At 46.2% G+C, this 24821-nt stretch overlaps 1 protein-coding gene across 2 annotated transcripts in view; it reads left to right on the top strand.

Annotated features, from left to right (window-relative positions):
• The window catches only part of PMP22 (peripheral myelin protein 22), a 32280-nt gene extending 7689 nt beyond the window's left edge, over positions 1-24591 (top strand). For both annotated transcript variants that reach the window (XM_008538455.2, XM_008538454.2), the window contains exons 4-5: positions 15175-15315; positions 23306-24591. In XM_008538455.2, coding sequence (XP_008536677.1) covers positions 15175-15315; positions 23306-23469 — 305 coding nt within the window. In that variant the 3' untranslated portion in view covers positions 23470-24591. The remainder of the gene's footprint in view (positions 1-15174; positions 15316-23305) is intronic.
• Positions 24592-24821: the final 230 nt, after the last annotated feature.

Here is a 24821-nt window from a genome sequence, read left to right as displayed (position 1 = left end):
TGACACCTGGTGGTCACAAGTGGTGACTCAGCCCCAAAGGGCAGGCTTTCCCTGAGACCAGGCAGCCGCACAGGCGCCCTTCCCAAGAGGCATTTGGCCATGCGGGGTTGGCACAGAATCCTGGACTCTTAGGCCCGGAAGGGGGCAATTTGGCAGGCGCATTGAAGCCCAGCTGGGTCTCAACAGAGACTGAGGCGACAGAGGAGCAGCTCTCGAGATTGTGCTGGAGCCTTCAGCAGGCAGGAGAGCAACTTTGCCTCCTGGCCTGTTGTTGACTCACTTTCCACACCACGCTAGCAGCAGATCTCCAAGAGGCGCTTGTGTTGTTTACATCAGGAAGCTTCTTGTTTCTCAACTGGCTCTGTGTGCCAAGCTCATCTTCTTGGGTTCATTTACAATAATTATGGGATCTTGAGCGTGGCTTCCAAATCCACATGGTGGCTTTCTGTGGGCTGGATCCCTGAGTGTTGTCCCTCTGCATCTGTCTTCTCGGTGCCCACGGGAAGGGCATTTTGAGGAAATCTGGATATGCTTTTAGCAAGCTGCGTTAATTTGGATGTGGGCTTATTCTAAGTTAGCAGTTTCCATTTAAGCGTCCCCAGGTGTCCTTATCTCTGCTGATATCTTCTGACAGATTGGCTGTGTTACACCTGCAGATCCGAGGGGGGTCAATCCTCAGGGCCCCCCATACCTTTTCGATTGGGTTTAACAATTTCTGTGACAAACAATGTGTTGAAAAAATACATCATTTTTAACAATTAGACTGCTTTATAGATGAACGCTATGAGTTGGAAATGATTTACCTTGGTCTGAATTTGCTCTTAGAATGGTTGCAACATACTTTTTATTTAAGTAATCCAAAGTAATTCCTTGTGGGTATCAATTTGTGAAGAATACACTGTGCGTGTGCTTTGTGAAAATGCGTTGGTTTGCATGACCCGCTATTTTTCTGAAGGGGCTCGTTTTTGTGTGTGTGGGGCCGGGGCACAGCACCTCTCCAGGCCTGGCCAGTCGCTCTCTTTTCCGTATGAACCGTGCCCTGTGCCGCGTCAACGGCAGGGTAGTCCCAAGTCAATGTTACACAGTTTGAAGGAGGCGGATCAGACCTTCCCCCGAAGCTGCCTCTTGATATTAGGAGCAGTTTTAGATTTCTTGCCAGCTGCTCTCAACTCTGCCTGCCTTCCCATTTTCTGAATTTCTTAACACACTTTCTGGCCCCGTCCTGATCCTGGCTGCAGGTGGAGGAGGAAGAAGTGTGGCGGGGGTATATTCTGGAACGCGGCCCGGGCTCAGGGAATACAAGGACCTGGAAGCTGTGGACCTTGCCCTTGATGGCCCTGAGCCACTTTGAGGAGTCAGGGATGAATCACTGTGAGGGCAGCGGAGGCCGATGTCCAAGGACTGGGGGCAGGCAGGCAGGGCCAGAGTTCAGGGGAGGAAGAAGAAGGCAAGTCTCGTGTGGGAGGTGGAATTTGATCCATCCTCTGAAGGATGGGCAGGATTTAAATAAACACAGGCAAGGAGGAGGATGTTCCTTGTCAAGGCAGTGACGTGACCTAAAGCAAGAGGAAAGCAGTGCAGGGGCCGGGTAGACCAGTGGGCTAGGGTGCAAGTTAGGATTCGGATTGACTGCCTATAACAAAACATCTTCAAATGGCAGTGGTTTTTTAAAATAAGATAGTTTATTTCTCTCTCTTTTAAAGGAAGTCTGGAAGTAGGCAGCCCGAGATAGGTGTGGCAGTTCCATGACACTGTCAGAGAATCAGGCACTTTCTAGCTCGTTTCTTTGCCATCTGTTGGGTTTGGCCCTCATTCTCACAAATCAAAAGGCTGCTAGAGCTCCAGCCATCTCATCCATGCTTCAAGCAATTGAATGGAGAAAGGAGAAGGAGAAGAATGTGTCCCTCTCCCTTTTAATGAAACAACTCCAGATAGACCACACACTTCTGTTTCTATCTTTTATTGGAACTTAGTCACACAGCCACATCTAGTTATAATGAGGCTGAGAATGCAGTCATTCAGCCTCGCGGGAAGCAGGCATTCTCAGTTCATAGACCTTTAATAGCACGCACCTCGCAGAAAGCCTGGCTTGAAGTGCTTCTCTCCTCGGCTTTGACCATAGCCAGTTGTACTCTTTTACGATAGCTCTGCTGGGCCCTAGGCTACTTCAGAGCAAGGCCCAAGTGTTTTCTGAATCTTCAAATATTCCATCTCTACTGTATCCTGGGCTCCATCAGCAGTGCCACATTCTTGCAGTGACCCGTTATGGGAAACTGTAGAACCCTTAGACTTCTTTCTCTCCCACCTCCCCAGTCAGTAACGAAATCTACTGTTTCATGATGTCTCTTGAATCTCTGTTTCTTCCAGTCCAGACCTCTCTTCCGAACTCCAGACCCAAATACCCAGCTTCCTACTAGATAGTTCCACTGGGGTGTCTTAGAGGCACCGCCAAGCCACTTGGTCTTCATCCTCCTCCACTTCGTCTGTTCCTTTGACAGTTTCTAGAATTTTAGTGAACTCTGCCTCCCCGGCCAGCGAGCTTCCGGTTTCCCTCTCCCTCCGTTCCCAGAAGCATCAGAAGTCCCACAGGCCCCTCTCAGTCCTTGTCTGTTGCCACGCCTGCAGTCACTTGTCAGAGCCGCGGCAGCAGCCTTCCAGCTCCTGGCCTTTCTTGCTTCTTTGTAACTCATTTTTCACATTGAATCCAGCATGATATTTAAAAAAATACAAACCTAGTTATATTACTCCCAATTTAAAATCTTTCAGAGGCACCTTGTTGGTCTCAATCTTCAGATGAAAATCTTTACTAAGGTCCCTAGGAATCTACCTGAATGATCTGTTTCCCCATTGTCTCATTTCCCATCTCTCCTCCCCTTCATTCTGGAAGTTCAGCCTTTTCTTAGTTCCTTGATCGTGAACTTCCACCTCTTGCTGTGCCTTCTCCCTTCCTCTGTTCTTTCATTCAGAGCTATTCGTTGAATACCTGCTATGTACCAGACATCATTGTAGGCACCAGAGTGAGCAACAGCTTACATTTTCCTGGGTGAATCAGTCAACAAACATGGATACTTTGGGGCTGTGATAGGAACTACTAAGAGAGTAAAACAGGGTGATGTGCAATGAGGGATTGGGGTGGGGAGGGGAGGCCTCTTGGAGGAGTACCCCTTGAGGATGACCAGGAGTCAGCCAAAGGAACATGGCGGCAGGTGCCAGGCAGAGGGACCATTTGGTACAAGATTGCTGTGGAGGGAAGGAACCTGGCAGAGTTGAGGAGCAGAGCGCAGTCCAGAATAGGGGGAACAGAGAGAGCAAGGGGTAGGATAGCAAGCCATCCCATAGGTCCTTCTAGACTCTGGTACAGAGTTTGGTGCGTATGGAGGCCTCTCTCATTTTTACAATTGCATTTAGATCTATTCTATCTTATATGTGTTTCTAAACTGTCTATTTTCTTCCACGTTGGAATAGCAGTCCAGGGCATTTATAAGACAGAACATATCAGAAATCTTACAAAGTAGAAATGCACCGATTTATTTCCAGTATTATCCTGGGTCGCGGGGTTCTCAGCACTTCCGTGGTTTTCTTTTCCTCCGCTGCCCTCCTCATTTTCCTCATTGAGATCTTTTACCTTCACAATCAGGAAATAACTGTGTTAGGAAATTAGCATTGAGTAACAAATAGGTTCTCTCTGCCTTGATTAAGAAAGTGGGGTCTCAGGGCCTGAGGGCAGGGCCTGTGGGGTAGCGTGCACATGGCAGCCAGCCATCCAGAGACAGATGAGGCCAGGTCCTGGAGCCTTGCCTTTCAGGCTAATAAGATCTGAGCAGCTCTGGCTGGCACCTGGGGGTGGGCGTGTGCCACGCCTCCTCTTCCCCAAGTCCTACAGGCACCTAACTCCCGGAGGCCCTCATAGCATGGGGGAGTTTAAAATCTCCTGACCAGAGAAGGTTCAGCAAAACATTGGCCTTGCATTGAGTGAACTAATGCTTTTTGTTTTGAATTCTCCAAATTATCCAAGCCAAGATCAGAAGCCAAGAAACGGGGCACTCATCGCCTTGCCTTTCTAAACAATAACAACAACAAACTCGTGGCAATCAGTAGGTTTTGGGCAGCATTAGACCAATATTTTGGATTAAAAATTAGAAAAAAATAAATCTTGCCAGTCTCAGGAGCCCCTGATTCCATGCACGGCGGTCTCCTGTTGTCTCCGTCTTCTGTGATTCCGGAGTATCTTGTTTATCCATTTGGTGGCATTGTCATTTCAGCAAGGGCATCAGACCACTTCCTCGTCTGTGGCTCAACTTTTGGTCAGATTTCAGAAAACACAGGAGGCCCTCTGCATTTATGGGTTCATGTTTTGCAATTTGAAATCTCTGCGGCTCCCCGGGCCAACCCACAAAATCTGCCCAAGTAATGGCTCTTGATTTGACAGGCGCTTGTGGGATGCCGAGGCAGGCGAGGAGAGGCAGGGGATGGGATGTGGTGTCATAATGTTGGTGTTTCAACCCTCAACGTCTCTCATCAGATGCCAGCATCCAGGAGTTAATTTGGAATGCTTTTTGGACCATATGGCCCTTGAAGCTTACAGTCTCTGCTTTTTAAAAGATTTCGGTTGCATTCCCAGGATGCTGGGGGAATCTGGTAACAGTTGAGAAAGCATCCGTTGTATTTCAGGAGCAGGGATTGGCCAGGATGCAGCCTGAGGTTGTAGATGTTGGCTTTCGGTGCCTGAGAGAAGGATGTCTGGCACAAAGCCTTCTAAGTGTGCAGTGGCCGGCACACACATAGACTTCCAACGTCGGCAGGGACCTGGGAGGTCATCAAGTCCGTCCCTCCTCCCTGTCCCACCCAGCTTCACACCACTCTGCAATATGTCCGCCGTGTGCTCATCCTACCAGTGATGGGGAACTCATTCCCTTTCAAGAGAGCCCCTTTCATTTTTGAAGAGTTAACAATGTGGTGCATTCATTTATTCTTCAAATATGTTGACCACGTCCTATGTACCACACACTGTTGCAGAAACTGAGCACACAGAGATGAACCAGAAAGACCAGGCGTCTGCTCTTGTGGAGCTCACAGTTCCTTGGGGGAGCCAGAGAATACACAATAAATCAACAGTTGTCGAAACTGCCCTGCAGGAGACAAATAGAGTGATGAACTAGAAAGCCGCCGCTGGGGAGGAAGCAGCTGGTCACAGAAGGCCTCTTCCTTCCATAGTCATGTGGATTGAGACTTAAAAGACAGGGAGGGGCCAGTCATGTGAAGAACCACAGGAAGAAAATTCCAGGAGGTGATGGAAAGGGCCAAGCCCTGAGGCACGAAAGACTTTGGTGTGCTCCCCAGTGACGGGGGCCAGTGCGGCTGAGTGAGCCAGCTGGAGGAAAGGGTGTGGGGTGAGGCGAGGAGAGAGGTGGGGGCTGGATCGCTGAGGCCTCACTGGCCGTGGTGCTGAGGGGGACAACTGGGGCATCCTTGAAGGCATTTAAGCAGAAGAGTGGCGTGATTTGGTTTGTGATTTGGAAGCTCATTCTGGTTGTTATGTGGAGAATGTATTTCAGGCAGGGGCAAGGGTGGGGCTGGGGACCAGTGAGGAGGCTACGGCAGTGGTCCAGGCTGGGCGTGATGATGATGGTGATGATGATGATGGTGACGGTGATGATGATGGTAAGAATATCAGCGGCTCATGTAGCTGCCCAGTACTCTTCTAAGAGCACTGCATTCAGTCCGCACAAGAACTGTAGGAGGTGGGTCAGGTGGCTTGGGTAGGGAGACGGGGTGGAGAAGGGGACAATGCTGATGGATTGGATGTGGGGGGGTTAGGACAGGATTGTTGGGGATAACTTCCAGGTTTTTGGGCTTGAGTAACTAGGTGTACAATGGGGTCTTAGACTGAGATAGGGGAGACAGGGAGGAAGAGGCTGTTTTGGGGGAGGAATAGAAATTAGGATTTGTGTTTTGGCCATCGGAGACAGCAGCAGAGCGCTTAGATTTGGAAATCTGTAGCTCGGGGAGAGGTCTGCACTGGAAATTCAAATGGGGGATCCTGAGTCTATACAGGAGAGTATCTGATGTCGTGGTGCTGAATAACATTACTTGGGGAGTATATGAGAGGACAGGGTGGAAAGAAGGGAACAGGGTCCAGAATCCAGTCTTGGGATCGTCAGGTGTTAATGGGGGACAGGAAGGAGTTAGCAGAAGTGATTGGGAAGGAGTGGCCTGTGATGTGGGAGGCGTGCCAGGAAATGTTGTCATGAAGAAATGAGCTTGTTAGAGCCAAGTCTGTCCCCTCTTTTGTGCAGTCATTTCTGGTTGTCCTCATTCATGCCCGATGTGCTAGACTTGGGTTTCACCAGGTGGAGACTTCCTCAAGGAGTTTAAACCTCCGTAGCATTCCTGGATGGACTCTTGAAATATTTGGAGACTACACTTTATCTTTCCGGTCTTCCCTCCTCTGGGTGATGCTTCCTTCTTTCAGTGGCTTCTCTGGTGCCGCCGAGATTCCTCTGAAATGCCAGCTGTGTAAGGTACTGCCTCCAGATATCAGGCGTGGGCCTCTTCTTGCTCCTCTGAAGCTGGCACAGTGGTTTGGCTTGGGAGGTTGATGAGCAGAGAACAAGGGAAGCTCTTTCCATTTGCCCTACCCTTATCCTTCCTCTCTTTCTATCTTTGGTGGATTCAACACCGAAAGAAAGCAGTAGGATCCTTTACGTCACTAGATGTCAAACGTATGACTGAATTTCTCAGCACCCTAGTGTGTTGCAGTGGAAAGCCCAGAAGACTGGGCCTCAGGAGCCCTTGCTTTTCTGCACCGGTGCTGCCTCTGACACACTGGGGACCTGGGCAGGTGCCCTGCTTGTCTAATGGATTGAGCGTTGAGGAGGGCGTGGAGTGGGGGCCCACCATGTCATGTGAGTCCCGGGACCACTTCATATTCAGGATAGAATTGTGACACGGGGCATCCTGAGTGGAGGAAGCCTTTGAGCTGGTCCTTGGAAACTGGGTAGATCTTCAGTGGGCAGGGGAGGCGAGAAGGGCACTGTGCTTGGGGAAGGGTGGGTGGTTTACTGTGGCTGGTGGGCTGGGGTCTGTATTGATCCTAGCTCTTAATTTCCATGATGCTTGGCCTTTTTTTTTTTTTTTTCCATACTTTAGGACTAAAAAGGAGAGGGGGCCTCTGATTATTTTTATATGGAGAATGCCTTTTAAGCCCAAAGATCTTGAAAACAACCCAGTCAATCCCTTATCCCCCCTGTACATTCTCCACTAGTGCAGCTCATGATCAGGCAATTAAAAATGCCTCTCTCCTCTCCATTGTCATTTCTACGGCCAAACCCAGCATTTCTAAGTGGTCTGTTAAAAACAAAAACAAAAAGAAAAACAAAAAGTTCTCTGATAAATTAATTTGAAAAACACTAAAATTTAAAAGTTAAGCTGTCTTTTTTTTTTCATGGCAAATGTTCTTGTAGCCTTTACTATTTCACGGTATATCGTAATGCCCAAGGATGAAGGTCAATATACTTGACCCTGGAACCCACTCCATCTGTTTGTTTGTTAATCAACTGGTAGAGTCAGTCTTCTGACAATAATCCTTTGGGAAGCACAGCCCAAGCTGGTCCTCCTGTTACTAGAGTTTTCCAACCAGTGAATAAAGGAAGCCTCAAACAGCTTAATATTTTCAGGTAACCTCAGGTGCGTCGATGGCTGCATTATATTCAGATAAACTAGTTCCTGTGCCCGCCACAGAGCCTCATAATTAGGAGCGCAGTCCATTGAGTGATGGCATCAGGTTTAGCTGGCACACCTTGACACGAAGGTTCTTCCTACCTCCTGATCCGTTTGCGTTCACTAGTTGCCAGCCATAGGTTTTGCTCTTGTTAAAATGCCCCCCATGACTGTGCTCTGAAAGGGCCTCCCCTGTGGCCTTCCTCATTTTTGAGAGCTCCGGGCCAACGTCTGTGGGCAGGAACCGCATTCGGACTTGCATTCTGCACGGGTCATGGGCAAAGGCGGCCTGAGACCTGAGCCCCATTTGCAAGCTACCAGCTGGTCTGGATGGGGAGAAAGGTGAAGCCCTGCACATGCTCCAGCTGGTGGGCGATGCGTAAACCAAAGGCCACATTGTTTAGGCTGGAGCACTCTTGGCAAGTCAGCTATTTCTGGAATGACATTTATACGGAGACGTAGGGAAAATGGCAGTTTGTGTGATGGCAGTGGGTTGGGAGGTTTGAGGGTGGGGAGCAGGCCTTGTTGGTCATGTGCCTTTTGAAAACAGCCCAGCATTATGCAAACGGGTGGCACTATCTCCTCCACTTGTGATTCATCCCCTGATGGCCTCTTTCCTCCTGGCTTTTTTCCCTAATGGCCTCCCCAATTTATGCTCTGACTTTCATGCAACCATCCTTCCTTGCATTTTCAAGAAAATTTGTTCTCTTAATTGAGTCAGAAAGCTTTTATGAATTGCCCAGAGTGGGACTCGAGGTGGGGCCGGGGATGAGAGAGGCGGCTGGCTCCATGCTGGTAATGAAGGATGCAGAAAGACGCAGATGAACTGGTACATTTAAAGTGCTTCATCCTTTCTGAGCCCTTAACTCACGAGATTGTCGGCCCCGGGCTAAGAATACAGCTGAGGGGGCAGATGTATTTCCTTCATTGCTTAGCTGCTGTGGCAGCTGGAATCTGACCTTGAAGGGAGCTTTGATCATTGTGCAACTCAAGCTTCCCCTTAGCTGCTGGGGGAGCTGGGTCTGCTTGCAGCCACGGCCCACGTCAGAAAGCTGTCAGCAGCCCTTTTACTTGACTCCCTCATTAGATCAGGAGGACTGCAAAGAGTTTTAGGGCTTTTAGTTCCTGTGCTCAGCACCAAGGTTGGAGATCAAACACTGCCATTGGGAATTCCGCAAATACTTATCAGGCACTGAATGAGGCCTGGAGAATGACAGCGGCGCTCATCAGGGGCTCTGCTAATGATGGCGAATTTGCAGGTTGAGAAGAAGAGTATAATTGCACTAGGGCTTGGGTAGAAGTTCAGGTTTGCCACCTGGAATGTTGGTTCCGTCATTAGGTTCCGTCTGTATACAACAAGTCTGTAATGGGCATCTTTTTCCCTTGCATCTCCGGTCTCTCAACTCTAATAATTATTTTCTGTACATCTGACTTGTTTGGCTTTAGCAAAGGTTGGCAAACGGTAGCCTGCTGGCCAAATCTGGCCCATTGCTTGATGGCTAAATAAGGTTGGATTGGATGAAAGGGCCACACCCATTCATTTACACAGTGACTAAGCCTGATTTGTGCTAAGATGGCAAAGTTGAGTAGTTGCCACGGAGACCGTATGACCTGCAAAGCCTAAAATATTTACAGTCTGACTCTTCCCAGGTAATTCGCTGACCCTTGTGCTAAAGATTAGATACAAGCTGATCCCAAAGTTGCATCAAAGTACTTTTTGGAGTTCTGGTTGGTGCCCTAATAATATGGCTGATGTGAACACCGTGGGCCCCATTGTACCATTTCTTGGAGTGACCCGGATGGAGATGCCCCAGGAACCATACCCTGGAACAGTCTGTCAGTGCTGATTTTCCCCGACCCTCAACATCAGCCTTTGAAATAGGATTATTTGCATCCTCCTTTAACAGAGCTTTTATATCCATTCTTTTGTTTGAGCATTACAACAACCCTATGAGATAGCTAGGACCTCGTGTTAGAGAAGAGGAGTTCAAGGCCAAAAGCACGTTAAGTGGCAAGTTAAGCAGGTGGTCAGCAGAGCTAGTCTAGAGAGCCGTCCCTGGGCTGCTGTAACCCATGCACATGACTGCCTGCTGGGGGAGTCAGGCTTCGCGAATCTTCACAACGGATCAAATGCCTGCCACGCCCGAGGGTGTGCTATGCGCTCTCCATTACTGCCCGCCATTAGTCTAGTCCCATTCAGAGAATGACTCTGGCTCTGGGGCAATGTCCTATGAATTCCGGAATCTCCTCAGGGCATTGTGGGCTTCCCTTCAAACAACACCGACAGAGATTTTGAATCTTCAGCCAGCCTTTTGGGGCTGGAATGGAGGCTGCTTCCTCTTGGCTCAACTCTGTTTTCCCCTGGCTGTGCATGTGTACCTTCTGACTCAATGGCATTTGAGGAAAGGATAAGTCCCATTACTCTCTGCATGTGGAAGCTCAGTGCTGCCCAGGAGTCCAGCGGCTCTTATTATTGACTGCCGTGTCTTCTTTACCTTGTAACCTTTTAACTTGGTTTTAATTATTCAAATATTACAGGAAAAGATTCTCCTTATTACAAATAAATCAAATGATATAGATCAAGTGGAAGGCCCTCTTGACCAAACTGACCTTCATTCCAGCTCTGGTTCCCGGGGTAACCATTGATATCAGCTTGGCACATCTTTGGCTCTTTTTTCAATAACACACACACATGCATGCTTATGTGTGTATATATCTAGCTATATAGTTTTTTGGTATATATTCACAGAATGACATCATGTTGTGTGTACACCTTATTCTTTTCATTATCTTTGAGATCTTTGAAAGGTCATTCATTTTCTAACTCATGATTTTTTAATTGTTGCAAAATATTCCATTGTGGGGATATACCCTAATTTATTTTCACTCATGGGAATGATGCTACAATGAATACCCTTATTCATTTCTCTTTGAGTATATGTTTGAGTATTTATCCAGGATATGGTAAGTGAGATTGTAGCCATTGTGTTATTTACATATATATTTAATATAAATGTATTCTGCCAAATTGCTGGTCACAAGAGGATTAGTATATTATCGTTCCTGTGAAGAGCGCGTAGAGGTGTCTGTCACACATGGACTCTGTTGATATCAACTTTTTGATTTTTGCCGATTTGGTGGGTAAACATTGGTGTCACATTCCTTGTGGATTTTGCTTTAATTTTCCTGGTTACTAGTGAGGTTGAGCACCTTTAGGTATGTTTATTGGCCATGCATATTTCTCGTTTGTGAATCACATGCCTTTTTAATTCTACACATAGCTCTTCGATGCATCTGGAATTGAATTTTGTGAATGATGTGAACTACAGATCTCATTTCATTTTTTGACAAATGGATAGCCAACACCACTTACTATCTGTTCTCTTCTTTCCCTACTGTTTACGTTACTCTCTGTTTATTACATACTAAATTCACAGTATATTTCCAAAGTCTTAACTCTATCCCATTGTTTTATTTTTCTCTCATAGCTAATACTACATTGTTTGAATTGCTAAAACTTTATATTATAAATATGATATAAGCTTTGTATATCTATATGTTTGACATCTGGTAGGTGATGTCCTGCCTCACTGGTTTTGTTTCTTGTTGTGTTTGGTTCAAAATTTTTCTTGGCTATTATTGCTCGTTGTCTTTTAAATAAATTTTTCAAGAATTTTGTCCGGTTTCAGTTGGGATATTAATTAGGATAGCATTGAATTTGTAGATTACTTTGGAGAAAAGTGGCATCTTTCTTTGAGCATTTCTATCCAGGAACATAGTATGTTTCTGTTTCTTTAGCATTTCTTTCTTTCTTTTTTTTTTTGGTGAGGAAGATTAACCCTGAGCTAACAACTGTGCCAGTCTTCCTCTACTTTGTATGTGAGACACTGCCACAGCATGGTTTGATGAGTAGTGTGTATGTCCGTGCCTGGGATCTGAACCCACAAACTCTGGGCTGCTGAAGGGGAGGGTGGAAACTTAACCACTACGCTACCAGGCCAGCCCCATCTGTTTTAGCACCTCTTTTATGTGCTTTAATAAAATTTGTCTACTTTATTGATCCCCCCCACCAAAGGACCAGATTCTTTAATTGACTGTATTTTTGTCTCATTTTTTCTATTTCGCTAATCTCTGCTTTTATCAGTATTGTCAATTAATTTTAGATTGATTTAATTCTTTCTTTTCTAACTTATTGAGTTGAAAGTTTAGTTCATTTCTTTTCACTGCTTTTCTCATAAATGCTGTAAGGGTGTGTATTTCCCTCTGAGGGCTGCCTGGGTACCACCTGCAGGTTGGCCATGTGGTAATCTCAATATCCTTCTTGCTGCAGAAATGTTTACTTCTCATCTCGATTTCTTTGTCCAAGGGATTGCCTAAATACTATTTTTAAATTTCCAAATTTATTTTGGCTAGTTTGCTTTTAATTTCTACTTTCTGTTTGCCTTTAGTTGTGATTATATCATGTCTGCTTTCTTTGAGATTTTCTTGCTGCCTACTACATAGTTTGTAAAACTGTCCCATGTGTGTTTGAATCTGATTTATAATATTTCTTCTTTGGATACAAATTTTTGATATATCTATTAATTGAATTGGTTAATCCTGTTATAGAAATAATCTATGTCCTACTGTATTTTTGATTTACTGGATTTATCTGTTCTGAGAGATACACTAAAGTCTTCCACTAAGATTGTGGCTTTATCAATTTCTTCTCATATTTCAATTATTTTTTGCCTTATGCTTTTTCCAGGCCATATTATTATATGCATAAAGTTTTATGACTGTTATTTCTTCATGGTAAACTGTATCTTTCTTTGCTACCAAATATCCCTGTTTGACCGCTTTCATCCTTTTCAATTTAAATTCTGTTTTGTCTGATGCTATTATTATTACACCTGCTTTCTTTCTGATAATTGCCTGGCGCCTCCTCTTAAAATCTTTTGATTTTTGACTGTTTGTTTTAGGTGTATCTCTTGTATCAGACTATAGGTGAGAATTATATAAGTCAAGATGAAATTCTGCATCTTATAATGAGTGACTTGAACACATTCACATATATTGTGATTGATTATATAGTAAGTAATTGGACTTACTATCTTCATGTAAGTGTTTTATTTATTGTACTTGTGGTTGAAAAACTTCTTCAACTTTGTATCACCCAGAGCTAACCAGAGGGCTTGGCTCAAAACAGTAGGTGTTCAACAAATGCTCACTGAATAAAAATTCCCTTGATCCCCTAATTCTGATCTGATATGAGAAAGAGCTAATGGCAAAATAACTCAGTTGTTATGGGGTTGGTACTAAATTTCAAATTATAGGTAAAAGAAGTTTCTCGAAGGATTTAGTTACTCTATTAAATCTAAGAGGCTTTTCCAATTCATGTAGATTTAATATGTAAGATTTGAGTTTCCTGTAAATATGAGGTCTGATACAAGTTCCTGTTGTTAATGAAAGTGCAGGTAAAGGCTAAGGTAAAGATCTTGGAATTGGAGAAGGAAATCTAGGACGTCATGTGCACCAGGCTTGCTCCTTATGAGGGGGCACATTGAAGGACATTTCCCAGCAAAACTGAATCATTGTTTGTTTTAGTTCTGGATTTGGGTCTCAGATTTCTTTCAATTAGCTAACTTCACCTACCAGAGTGCTGGATAATTGGTTTATTTTTTAAAAATAATATTATGGCAACATTAGTTTGCAGACTGCTCCTCCAGAAAAATGACCATGTCTGATAACGTCAAGCAGATTTAATTAGGGATATATAAAAATGAAGTCAAGATGGCTCACAACTCATCAGACATTATTTTGTTACCTTAATTGACAAAGAAATTGAGAAATAAAAGAAGCACGTGTTCCGTCATAGTGGAAAGAATACTAGACTGGAGTCAAAGGCCTCCCAGATTTGGCTGAGCCAATTGGGCTCTTCGAAACATCCCCAGAGATCTCTTTCATACAAAGGAGTGGGATTAATGGATCTCTCGCGTTTCTTCCAGTTCTAAAATGCTTCCAGTCGGTGCCTGGAAAAGTCTTACGTGAAACAGTAGTAACAGTTACTCTCACCAGCACCCTTAAAATTCTGCCATGAGCTATTTGTAACTCGAACCAGGTTCATCTTATTCAGTTATTGATTACAAACCATCCAGGATTCATACCTTTGAATACGTGTTAAGCGTTGACGTGTTTTTCTAAGCCATCATCAGCCAGTTACTGAGCTGAGGGGGTAAAAGCCTGTGGCTCTTCCAGTCGCTTTTTCTTGTTTAGAGCGGCGCCGGCCCCAGCGATTCTTTGGCACTTGGAAGAAAGGACGCAGTGACAGGCGGGCAAGGCCCGCTGCGGCTCTCGAGGTGGACACGTAGTGCTCTGAGTGCTGAACCCAGTGTTTCCTCTTCTGCTTCCTTCCTGAAGTGACATTATTTTGCAATCAATGGTGAACTGCAGAATTCTCTTTCTTGCCTGCATTTCAGTTGGAAGCTTCGAGGTTTGATCTAAGGCTAGGGGGTCAACAAAGATGCAGAAGTGTAATCCATGGTCCTATCTGATGGTCTGATTGAGCACAGACTGCTCTGTGCTGAGGCTAATGACGAGGATCAAGATTGACCAAGACATGATACAGTTTGGCCGAGCAAATGGATTTTAATAGCCAGATAAAGCATGCTGTTCTCCATCAGCATTTTCTTCTAATTTTCTACAAAATTAGTTTTGGCTCCAATGCCATTTTCTTCTTCCTAGCCATCCCCATGATCTCTATATCTCCTTGGGGATGCTGATATTTTGAACAGTGGTTTTAAACTATTCTCGGAATGTAAGGGTTCCAATAAGCCCTTCAAAAACCCCTGAGGACAAGAAAAGAGAGGCAGTGGGAGGGTCTTGGACCTTCTTTAACACACACACATATATGTAAATAACACATTTGGCAAAAACACTGGAAGGGAATTCAATTTCTTTCTTTCTTCTTTTTTTTTTTTTTTGCTGAGGAAGATTAGCTCTGAGCTAACATCTGTGCCAGTCTTCTGCCACTTTATATGTGGGTCGCCACCACAGCATGGCTGGCAAGTGGTGTAGGTCCGTGCCTGAATTCCGAACCTGCAAACCCAGGCCACAGAAGCAGAGAAGGCAGAACTTACCCACTACACCTGGGGGCTGGCCCCTGGAATTTGATATATTTTAACTTGAGTTTAACTCCTGGTGGTGGCACCAGATATTTTCTTACAGTCTTTTCTTACAGTGTCCACAGTTAAACATATATTATACATTTTTTCTCCAAGAGAAGCCGTGAAATAAAGAATGACTTTTAAGAGTGCAAAAGCGAATTGTCTGAGTTCTGCTCATCAAGGAGGGCTCCCGCTGCCTGGGAGCGCTGTGGCTCTCAGGGCTTAGGGTGCGCCAGGCCCCACACTCCTCGTGGCAGAGCCCTTCCCTGGCCATGGTGGCTTTTCCTAACCTGGTGTCTCCTCCCCCCAGAATGGCTGCAGTCTGTCCAGGCCACCATGATCCTGTCCATCATCTTCAGCGTCCTGTCCCTGTTCCTGTTCTTCTGCCAGCTCTTCACCCTCACCAAGGGGGGTCGGTTTTATATCACTGGAATCTTCCAGATCCTTGCTGGTAAGTTGGACATAATAAAGTAGAAGCTGGGCCTATCTGAGGTTATGAAATGGTCAATAAGTAGAAAGATGTGGCCCTAGAATGACTGATGTTCATGAGTCTGCTCATCGGATGGTTTTTGTAAAGTACAGGGGTGTGTGTGTGTGTGTACATATACCTTAGAATCTGGGAAATCTCCGCTTCTCCATGGAATGAGGTGTATAGGAAACGAGACTTAGGGGCTCTGAAAGGAAGGTCCCTAACCGAGTTAGACCTATCGCCAGGAATTAAGCTGCAAGGGGGGCACATGATCAGAGGCAAATGCTGAGGGTATCAGTAGAGCAAGGGCCAGTCTTAGGGCGGATTTCTGTAGATTACAGTCTGCCCAAGGAGCCAGCCCTGCTTCAGCATGGAGATGACCCTGCTGTACTGCTGAGAGCTGCCATGGTTGCTCTCAGGTATGTGTCTTCTACCTCTAAGCGGTGATGAAGCCGCGCTGACAAATTCTTGCTCTCCTTTACTCCAGCTCCTAGAGCCCACTGGCTTTGATTTACTATTGTCATCCTCAGGTGTCTTCATTTTGGCACCTCTGCATAATGTGCCATCATTTCCAAACATGAGAACATGAGTGGTCTCCATCTCCCCACTAAACTGCTTTCAAGTTCCCCCATGGGACAGATTACCTGTATGCAAAATGTGCAGACTCCTAGAAGCTTCTATTACAGAGGGTGGCATCTTCCAACTTGTGTCTCTAGACTCTGGCCATCGTCTCATGTCATTGACTCTTGTCCTTCTGTCCATTGACTGCCTGTGGACTGAGGCAGCAGGGCATTGGAGAGAAATAAGAGGCAGATGTGGTGGCGGATTCTACAGTCCAAGTGAATAAATCACAAGCTCCATAGGTACCAGAGAACACCTGGGCACTGTGAAATGTTCTGGATTCGGACCCTCAGAGTAGGCAAAGGGAGTAGCGTCTCTTGTTTGAGTTAGTTGTCAGAATGTCCCCAGTACTGAGTCACCATCCTGTGCTCAGGAGCAGTCATTGGAGGGTTGAAACAGCCCATATGTCCTGGATGGATGGATGGATGTGCAGAAATAATGGCTTACACAGGGCTATGTGGCAAGACAGTCTGAAGTTGAATGTTGATGACCTTTTCTAGAAGCCAGAGAGTTGCCCTTTCCTGGAAAAAGGAAGTAAGCTAGAGAGCCACTTCTCATTAAATATTTAAATATAACATTTCAATATGCACAGTTTGGGGATTTCAAAACCAAATAGTGCTTTCCTGTTGCACAGGTTTTATTACAGCAAGCCAGGCTCCCGGAGCGCTGCCAGCTTTGTTAAACTGCTAATAATGCAGTGAGATTTCTAGGTACGTTAGAAGCAGAGTTATCATTCACTCTGTTTCCAGCAGTAATATAGAAAACTAGAATGTATTCTTGGATTTCTTTTATGGCTTACTGTTTATAGTTCCATATCAATGATAATCAAATCCATTGTATCGATGAATGTATCCTCAAGATAAAGTAATACAGACTTAGCAACCAGAAGTTTCATAAAATACTTATATTTGATCTATACGAACTTGTTATTTTACTGATAAATTAACTGAAATTGGGAAAGCGTAAATGAACACCCAGCTCATGCACGGACCACTGACTGCCTCCACTCCCTCTCATACCATGTGGAGTGAATATGGATAGGTACTTCCTTCTAGTTAGAGATAGCAAAGCTTTTAAGGGACACAAAATCCAAGGCAGAAACTCTGCTTTTTATCTGATCTTTCTTTGAACCTGATTTCCAGCGGAAGATCAATGCAAATTTGCACCATTTATTATTCTCATGGGCTTAAACATCTGAGATGAATAGGAGTCTACACCATCAGAACTAGCCAGACTGAAACCATTGGACTGAGAGGAGCTAAGTGCCTGTTGACAGCCTTCTTGGAGCAGAGAGCACCTGCGTCTCCCTTCTTCCCGTGACAGATTTCAGCTTTAAATTCTCTAAATGTCTCCAAATGTCTTTTTAGCAATATCATTTTCAGTCAAAACCCAAAGTCCAGAGATAAGAGCCATTAAGTCACGCATGTTGTCACTGCACCTTGTGTGTGACAGTATTTCAGTTTAGCCAAAAACCCTTAGGCGCTGAGATTTTCTAATCTTCCACAGCTTGTTTACTAATCCGTGCTCGCTTCACTGTTTTGACTCTCGTTCGAACTCAGTACAAGCCTTTTAGAAAAAGAACTCTGCTATGAAAACCTCTGAATTTAAAAGCACATGATTTGTTCTTCCCTTACCCCCTTCAAATATAGCTTCTTATCTCTCATGAGACCTCACTTTTGGTTATCAGTTTGTCAGTTTAGCGGTCCATATTTGAACAGGAAGTTCTCCTGAGTTAGAAATGTTAAGCGAAAATAGCAGATGTCATTTATAAGTCCTAAGAATTTTCTGTGCTGCTTAACTCCAGTCAAAATGATGTGAAAGAGAGTCTTTTTAGGAACCTCAGGTTTCTGGAATGTTGCGTTTGAACTTGCTGTAGGTTTTTCTACTAAAGTTGAGAACTAAAATGGTTAGGGACTTCACTCAGAGATTTCTTGACTCTTAATGCCTGACGATTCTAAACCCCTCTGTCATGTGTGTTTCCCACCTCACAGCCTATTAAGCAGCCAGGAAGTAGAGAGAAAATTAGGGGAGCGTTGTTGGAGAGGAGAGCTGATGACAGCCTTGAAAAGTGACAGCTTAACATCAAGGAGAAATGAGAAAAGCTAAAACAATCAAACGAAAAACAAAAACAGAAAGGAAAGGACAGAGGGAGGGAGGAAAGGAGGAAGGAGGAAGAAAGTGGCCCCACGGTCATGGGAGGTAAAGTCTAGGAGAGAGCCTGCAGACGCATCTTTGAACACAGAGGCATTTTAAGCGGAAGCCACCAGAATTTGCTGAGTCTCCCAAGTGGCTGTTGCAGGCTGGATTATCTCTGCACAGCTTCCCTTTGGAGGGCCCAGCTGTGGTCTTTATAGATCACGCACACGAGTGTGCAGGAAAGGCAGGCGGAAGGTATTTGGGGCTCTTGGGGCTGACTGTGGATTCAGGACCTGTCTGCCTTGCTCTAGATTACAGCTCTGCGTGTGGTTACAGGTCTACCTGGTCTGCTGCATCATCCCTTCTCCATTTCATAATAAGCCACAAGTCTCACATTTAAGAGCTATCTTTCCTTGATTACATACTTCTCAGGTTGGCTGCTTCCTGAAGACGTATTGAGAGGCGCCTACGTCTAGTTCAGTGCTTTTCAATCTTACCGACCCATCAGAATCACTGTTTTATGAAGGGGTGCTTTTTTAAAAATGCCAGTGCTCAGGCGTCATCCCTAGAGAGTCCCATTTAAAAGCTCTTGGGTGGGGCCACTCCCTGGGTGACTCTGAGATTCATCCAGGGGTGGGAACCACTGGTGTAGCCGTTAAACTGCTCCTAATCCCATGTAAATTCCTCTAGGATATTTCCCCACCAACAGCTCATCCCATTCATGAGCCATTGATTCTTCTAAACTCCCTTCTTAGAGAAGGGCCGTCCTGATTCTGCATGTGGATTTTGGAGTCATTCTTATTTTCAGAACCCTGTAGCCATCTCTTCCCAGGGAGTAGATATCCTTGCCCTAGCTCTGCTGGGTTGGGTTGCACTAGATGGGAAAACATCAAGAAATTCTCATAGATACAGACCTGAAAGAAACATTCGCATGTGTTGGTTTATTTCACTACATACACCCAGCAGCGAACTCTGTGCATGCCACACAGAAGGCCCTGAGTACCTACTTGTTGGATGACTGGATGATTGTGTTCCCTTGGCAGAATCAAACTCGGGTCACATGCGTAGCTACTATTTATTGTGGTTAAAACGAACAGCAAGGATGGTAGAAGGAGAGGCCGGAGTGACTTTGACTTTTTCTGTTTCTCGTGTTTGTTTTGTTTTACATGGATCTATATGGATATAGGGCATTTAGAATAAAAGAATCAGGGGGATGAATAAAAGCCCAGTGCCCTCCCTGTTCTGAGTGCTTCAAAGATAGCTTCAGTCAGATTCCACAATTAGAAACCCTCGCTGTGAGTGAGTCGTTCCCGATGTTACACTGGCCGTGCCCAGATCAGAACCCAGTAGTGCAGTGGTGACTTTCTGGGCAGCACAGGTCACATGGATGCTGAAAATGGAAACTGGGCCAGTAGTTCTGAGAAGGCTCCGTGTAGGTCACACATAGAGCCCAACGCTTTCAGGGCACCGGACCTTCCAGCCTCTTCCTGCCCCACCTCATTCCTGGAAGAATGAGCTGGGGTGAGACACAGGCTCTCACCCAGCAGACCAACACCACAGAGGCCCCTCCCACTGACTGTCTCAGAGGTCTCATCCAATGTTCACTTTGTAGTCAAGTTCACTCTGGCTTCCACTCCAGGCTCTCAAATGAACTGCTTTTGCGAAGGTCATTGATGTACTCTTTCAAGCCTTTTGCTGAATTCCTCCACTCATTTCAATACTGTTGACTATTCACTCCAGGAAACTGTTTATTCCCTTGGCTTCCAAGACATCACCGTTTTCCCGGATAGAGTTAACCCACCAGGGCAGTCCTGCCAGAGTCCCCTCTCCCTCACTCCATATCCAGTCCACTACAGCGTCCTGACACTGGGTAGCATCCTCTACATTGTGCCCATTTCTTTTCTTTTATGCACTAAAACCATTGCGGCTGTGCAAAAGCCAACTCATGCACCTTCCTGCCCCCACCTTGTCCTCACCCCTAAATCCATTTCTCGCACTCCTGCTGGAGTGGTCTTTCTAAAGCACACATCTGATCATGTTTCTCCTCTGCTGAAGACATTCTTCTCACCACACTTCCTCATCATGCCACTTAAGGCCCCCTCTCTCCTGGCCTCAGTGAGCTCTCAGTTCCTCTTACACTCCCCTCCCCCGTTACGGGAGACTCTCATCATGACTTGCTGGGGGTTTCACCAAGCTCTCTCAGGCTTCCTTGCCTTTCTCATGTTCTTTCTTCTACCTGGGAGACCCTCCCCACCTGTCTTTACCTGGCTACCTCTTACACATCCTTTAGACCCAGGTCAAGCACAATCTCCCCCTTCAGGCTTCTCCAGGCCCCAGTTTGGATTCAGCGCCCACCTGTGCTCTGAGGTCATTGGGTGTGTTTCACTTTCCCCTTCTTGAAATCACATCGTATTATATTGGAAGTCTCTCCTGACATGTGTGTTTCTGGATGACCCTCATCCTTGATGGCAGGGGCCGTGTCTCATTTGTCTTGGTATACTCAGTATCCAGAACAGTGCCTGCACACAGCAGGCACTCACTACATGTTTACTGAACCAAACAGAATGGAGATAAGGAAGTATTGAGAACTCCCTCCATGTCTTCCTTTGCCTTTGGCCTCTTGGTTGCTCCCTTCCAAAGAATCTGGCTCCAATCGCTCACCTGTGGTTATTGTCACTACTAAAGAGGGCTCAAGGGCTCCTCTTCAAAAGGGCCTGAGGGAGAAATTCAGGGCGTTGTTGCAGACTCAGCCATCCTGAGGCAGGTAGAAACTCTTGTCAACTCTTGAATGGCCAGCACCTTTATGTTGTCCGGAAAGGGTCAGTGTCCTTCCACTTAAAGCTGGCCTCCACTCCCAGACTCAGGCCCCTCCCAGGGCATCCCCATCTGCCGCAGCACACACTGCTCGTCTGTGGGGAAGCGGAAGGGCTGCCTGTGTGTCAGTAGCCTCGCTTACCTTCCCTGTGAGGGACCTTTGTAAATGCAGCTCCACCTGCTGGCTGTGGAGAAAGTGAGTCACAGTCCACTTCTTGGGAGGCGTGCTCACCTTTTAGGGGCTATTGGATGGCATTACCTACTCTATATTCCAGGGCACATCTATTGCGTTCTATACAGACAGCCTTGTAATGATATATTCTCTAAAACATCAGTCTTCTGACAACGGTAATTATAAAGTGTGTATCCTCTCCTTGGCTTTGTAAGTGTCTAAGCTTCTTGCTTATTGAAGTGAAGCTTAAATTCATTTACTTCTGAGATTCTACTGGGGCAAATGTTGTTTAAATTAAACCATCCAGTTAGTCACCTCACTTGGGTAGCCTGCCTTTCTCCCTTCCTCTTGGTCATAGATGGAATGTTCTCTTTGCCAGTGAAATCTGGCACAGCTGGTCTACACGGCGACCATGGCATCTTTCCTGCCGGTGCTGGTGAGACATCGCCCCATTTGGAAGCCTTGCCACCACCATGAGCCTTGCCGTGGGCCCTTTACTGTTCTCTTTATACCCCACTCTCTCCCTTGCGTGAGCTTCTTTTTTATCCTGCCCTCTTTAGGTAGGTCCAATACAGTGAAAGAGACAACTTCAATATTTCTTAAAGACAAGAATTAACGCTTTGGAGAGGTGAGCCGCGGAGCTGTGGGGGAAGATACAGGAGGGTCACAGATCTCAGAGCGAATAAAATGTGTTCCCAGCAGATCGACACTGCTGTATTCCTCAAACGACAATTCGCCAGCTCTGGTTTCCCCTCTGACACAGAGGTCTTCACTGTCTCCTGAACTTTCTGTAGGTAGTAGGTCCTGGATCCGATCCCACTGTAATCCCAAGACTATTGTGTGGCTTTCTCAACAGCGGCCAGTCAAGTGGGAGTTCTCTCCTCTGATTTGCAGACGGACAATCTTATCAGGGTGGCAAATGTGACGGATTCCTACTTCTGCACTTTGTTCAAACAAAGTTGCAGTGTCCAGTGAAATAGCAGCCTGAATAGCAGCGAGGTTAGCTGTAGGTGGTCCGGGGCGCTGGGAGCTTTGGAACCACAGGAATCCCACATGGCCTGTTGGATTTATAATAGAGTCACTCAGAGCCTCTCAATGACCCTGTTTTCAGGAGGGAACAGAGCAGGCTTTGTGCCGCCCCAGGCTGGGCTGCCAGCATCACTGGACCCTCCCCTGCAGGGGATGCTGACAGCCATCGTGGGCATGGGCCGTCACGCTTGAACTTGCCTGCTTCATGAGGCCCAGGGTGTTGGGTTTTTTCTCCATCCCACACCGGAGGGCTGCATTGTGGGCAAGGAAGGGGTGGCCTGACCCACCTGTGTAGTCGATACCCTTTCACCCCTCTTTGGGCTTCAAACTCAGCCTTGGGGGCACCAAGAACTGTTGGAAGGGCCCAGGTACAGTGGAGCTTGCCCCCATAGTCGCCTTCCTCTGCAGCTTTGCTTCCGCTCATGTCCTGTCCTTCTGTCTCCGCCGCACCTTCTTTTCCCTCTGTGTTCATTCCTGTGCTGCCCGGCAGTGCCCACAGGCATTGCTTGCTCCATTTCTCATGTAGCAGTCCTGCCAGGAGGTCTGGCGTGGAGCTCTGCCCCTGCGTTCTACACGGAACCTGGTGCTTTTGCCAGGGCCCTACTCTGATAGTGGCAAAGTATCGTTTCACTTGCACTGGTTTCAGATAACGCCGCCACCCATTTGTAGAGTGGTTCGCAGGTTTCCAGCGGCTCCCACACCCAGCCATCCTTGGAAAGAGACAGATGCCTTTATCTTGCAACTCGAATTCTCACTGGCTACCTGGTGTTGACAGGGAATTGGTGACACTTAAAGGAAAAGAAATGGGGCAGAGACGTTGACGAGGGACCTCGGAGATGATGGCCTGGGTCACGTAGATTAGAAGCAGAGAGCAGATGGCTCCCCGTGTTCCTATTGGATCTGGCAGCAGATTCCTTCCAGAGTTAGACAAGCTCTTGTGGTACAGTGTTGTCTGCCCTCTCTGCAGCCCACTTCCTTCTCCATAAGAAAGAGAGATCAGTGACTTGTTGTGTGTGTGTGTGAGAGAGAGAGAGACAGAGAGAGAGACAGAGAGAGAGATAGAGAGAGAGAGAGTGGGGTCAAGAGCAGGGAGTGGTGTGGGCAGGTGCCCGGGGTCCTGTGGAAGGTGCATTGGGGATAGTGCAGAGAGGACCCCCACCATGACTTCTCCATCACCCAACTTGTCCTCCCCTTCCGCAGGTCTGTGCGTGATGAGTGCAGCGTCCATCTACACGGTGAGGCACCCAGAATGGCATCTTGACTCTGCATACTCCTATGGCTTCGCCTACATCCTGGCCTGGGTGGCCTTCCCCTTGGCTCTCCTCAGCGGCGTTGTCTACGTGATCTTGCGGAAACGCGAATGAGGCGCCCAGACAGGCTGTCTGAGGCTCTGAGCAGCCCGGGGAAGGGAGGAAGGAAACCAGAAAACAGAAAAAAAAAAATGCTAGTCAAAAAACCCAAACTCAAACCAAACCAAACCGAAAGCAGTTGAGGGGGGTTAGTGTTGATTGAAGATGTATATAATATCTATGGTTTATAAAACCTATTTATAACACTTTTTACATATATGTACATAGTATTGTTTGCTTTATATGTTGACCATCAGCCTTGTGTTGAACCTTAAAGAAGTAGCTAAGGAACTTCACATCCTAACGTATAATCAAGCTCAGTATTTTTGTTTTTTTGGTTTTGCCCAGAAATAAAATAACTCCATCTCGCCCCTTCCCTTTCATCTGAAAGGAGATACCTCCCTCCCACTCCACCTCATGTAGACAACCAAAGTGTGGGTAGAAACCCCGAACAGCCCAAAGCTCTCTTACTGTGGGTCACCCCGTGCGTCACACAGAGACACACACTGCCCGCACCTCTGTGTGAATCCTTACGCACACTCGGCCAAAACCCCCGAACTGGAGCCCTCAGCAAAAACGTGGCTTGTGGCTTTGGAATACTTGCCCTCGAGGGTGGGTGTCCCGGTCACTTGTCTAGATGAGAAATCGGTGACAACGAACCTATGAAATGGTGCTATGTATCTACCATTCCTTATTATCACTAATCATCTAAACGACTCACTGGAAATTCAATTAACAATTTTACAACATAAAGTAGAATGGAGACCTGAATAATTCTGTGTAATATAAATGGTTTATAACTGCTTTTGTACCTGGCTAGGCTGCTATTATTACTATAATAAATAAATAATAAACACAGCCTGTATCACCCCACATTTCTCTCACGGTCGGAGCATCGGGACAAGCCTCTAGACCCCCTGGGACTGAGTTCCCAGGGCTCAGCTGGTCTGGACTGTTCTCTGCCTCCAAGGACTGTCTGGCAATGACTTGTATTGGCCACCAACTGTAGATGTATATACGGTGCCCTTCTGATGCTAAGACTCCAGACCTTTTTTTTTTCTCTCGCTTTGCTTTTTCTGATTTTATACCAGAACTGTGTGGACTAAGATGCATTAAAATAAACATCAGAGTAACTCACTCATCTCTCCTGGGTTTTTGTGGGGACCTGGGGGTGAGTGCGAGGGACACGTCAGAGTGGAGGGACTAAAAATCAGAGCTTTTGTACAGGCTACAGGGAGCATGTTGTGCCTTCCAGAAGAGCTAATTGGAGAGGGCCAGGAAGTGTCGCTGAAATGGAAGCTGCAAGTGGACTAGAGTGTTCATGTTCTCAACCCTCTCTCTTGTGCTCTGTTCTCTGATGACCCGCC

Source organism: Equus przewalskii, chromosome 10, assembly GCF_037783145.1.
Source record: "Equus przewalskii isolate Varuska chromosome 10, EquPr2, whole genome shotgun sequence".
In the NCBI taxonomy this organism is placed as follows: Eukaryota; Metazoa; Chordata; class Mammalia; order Perissodactyla; family Equidae; genus Equus; species Equus przewalskii.
The sequence above is the reverse complement of the archived record's forward strand: the minus strand, read 5'-3'. Positions and strand labels throughout refer to the sequence as shown.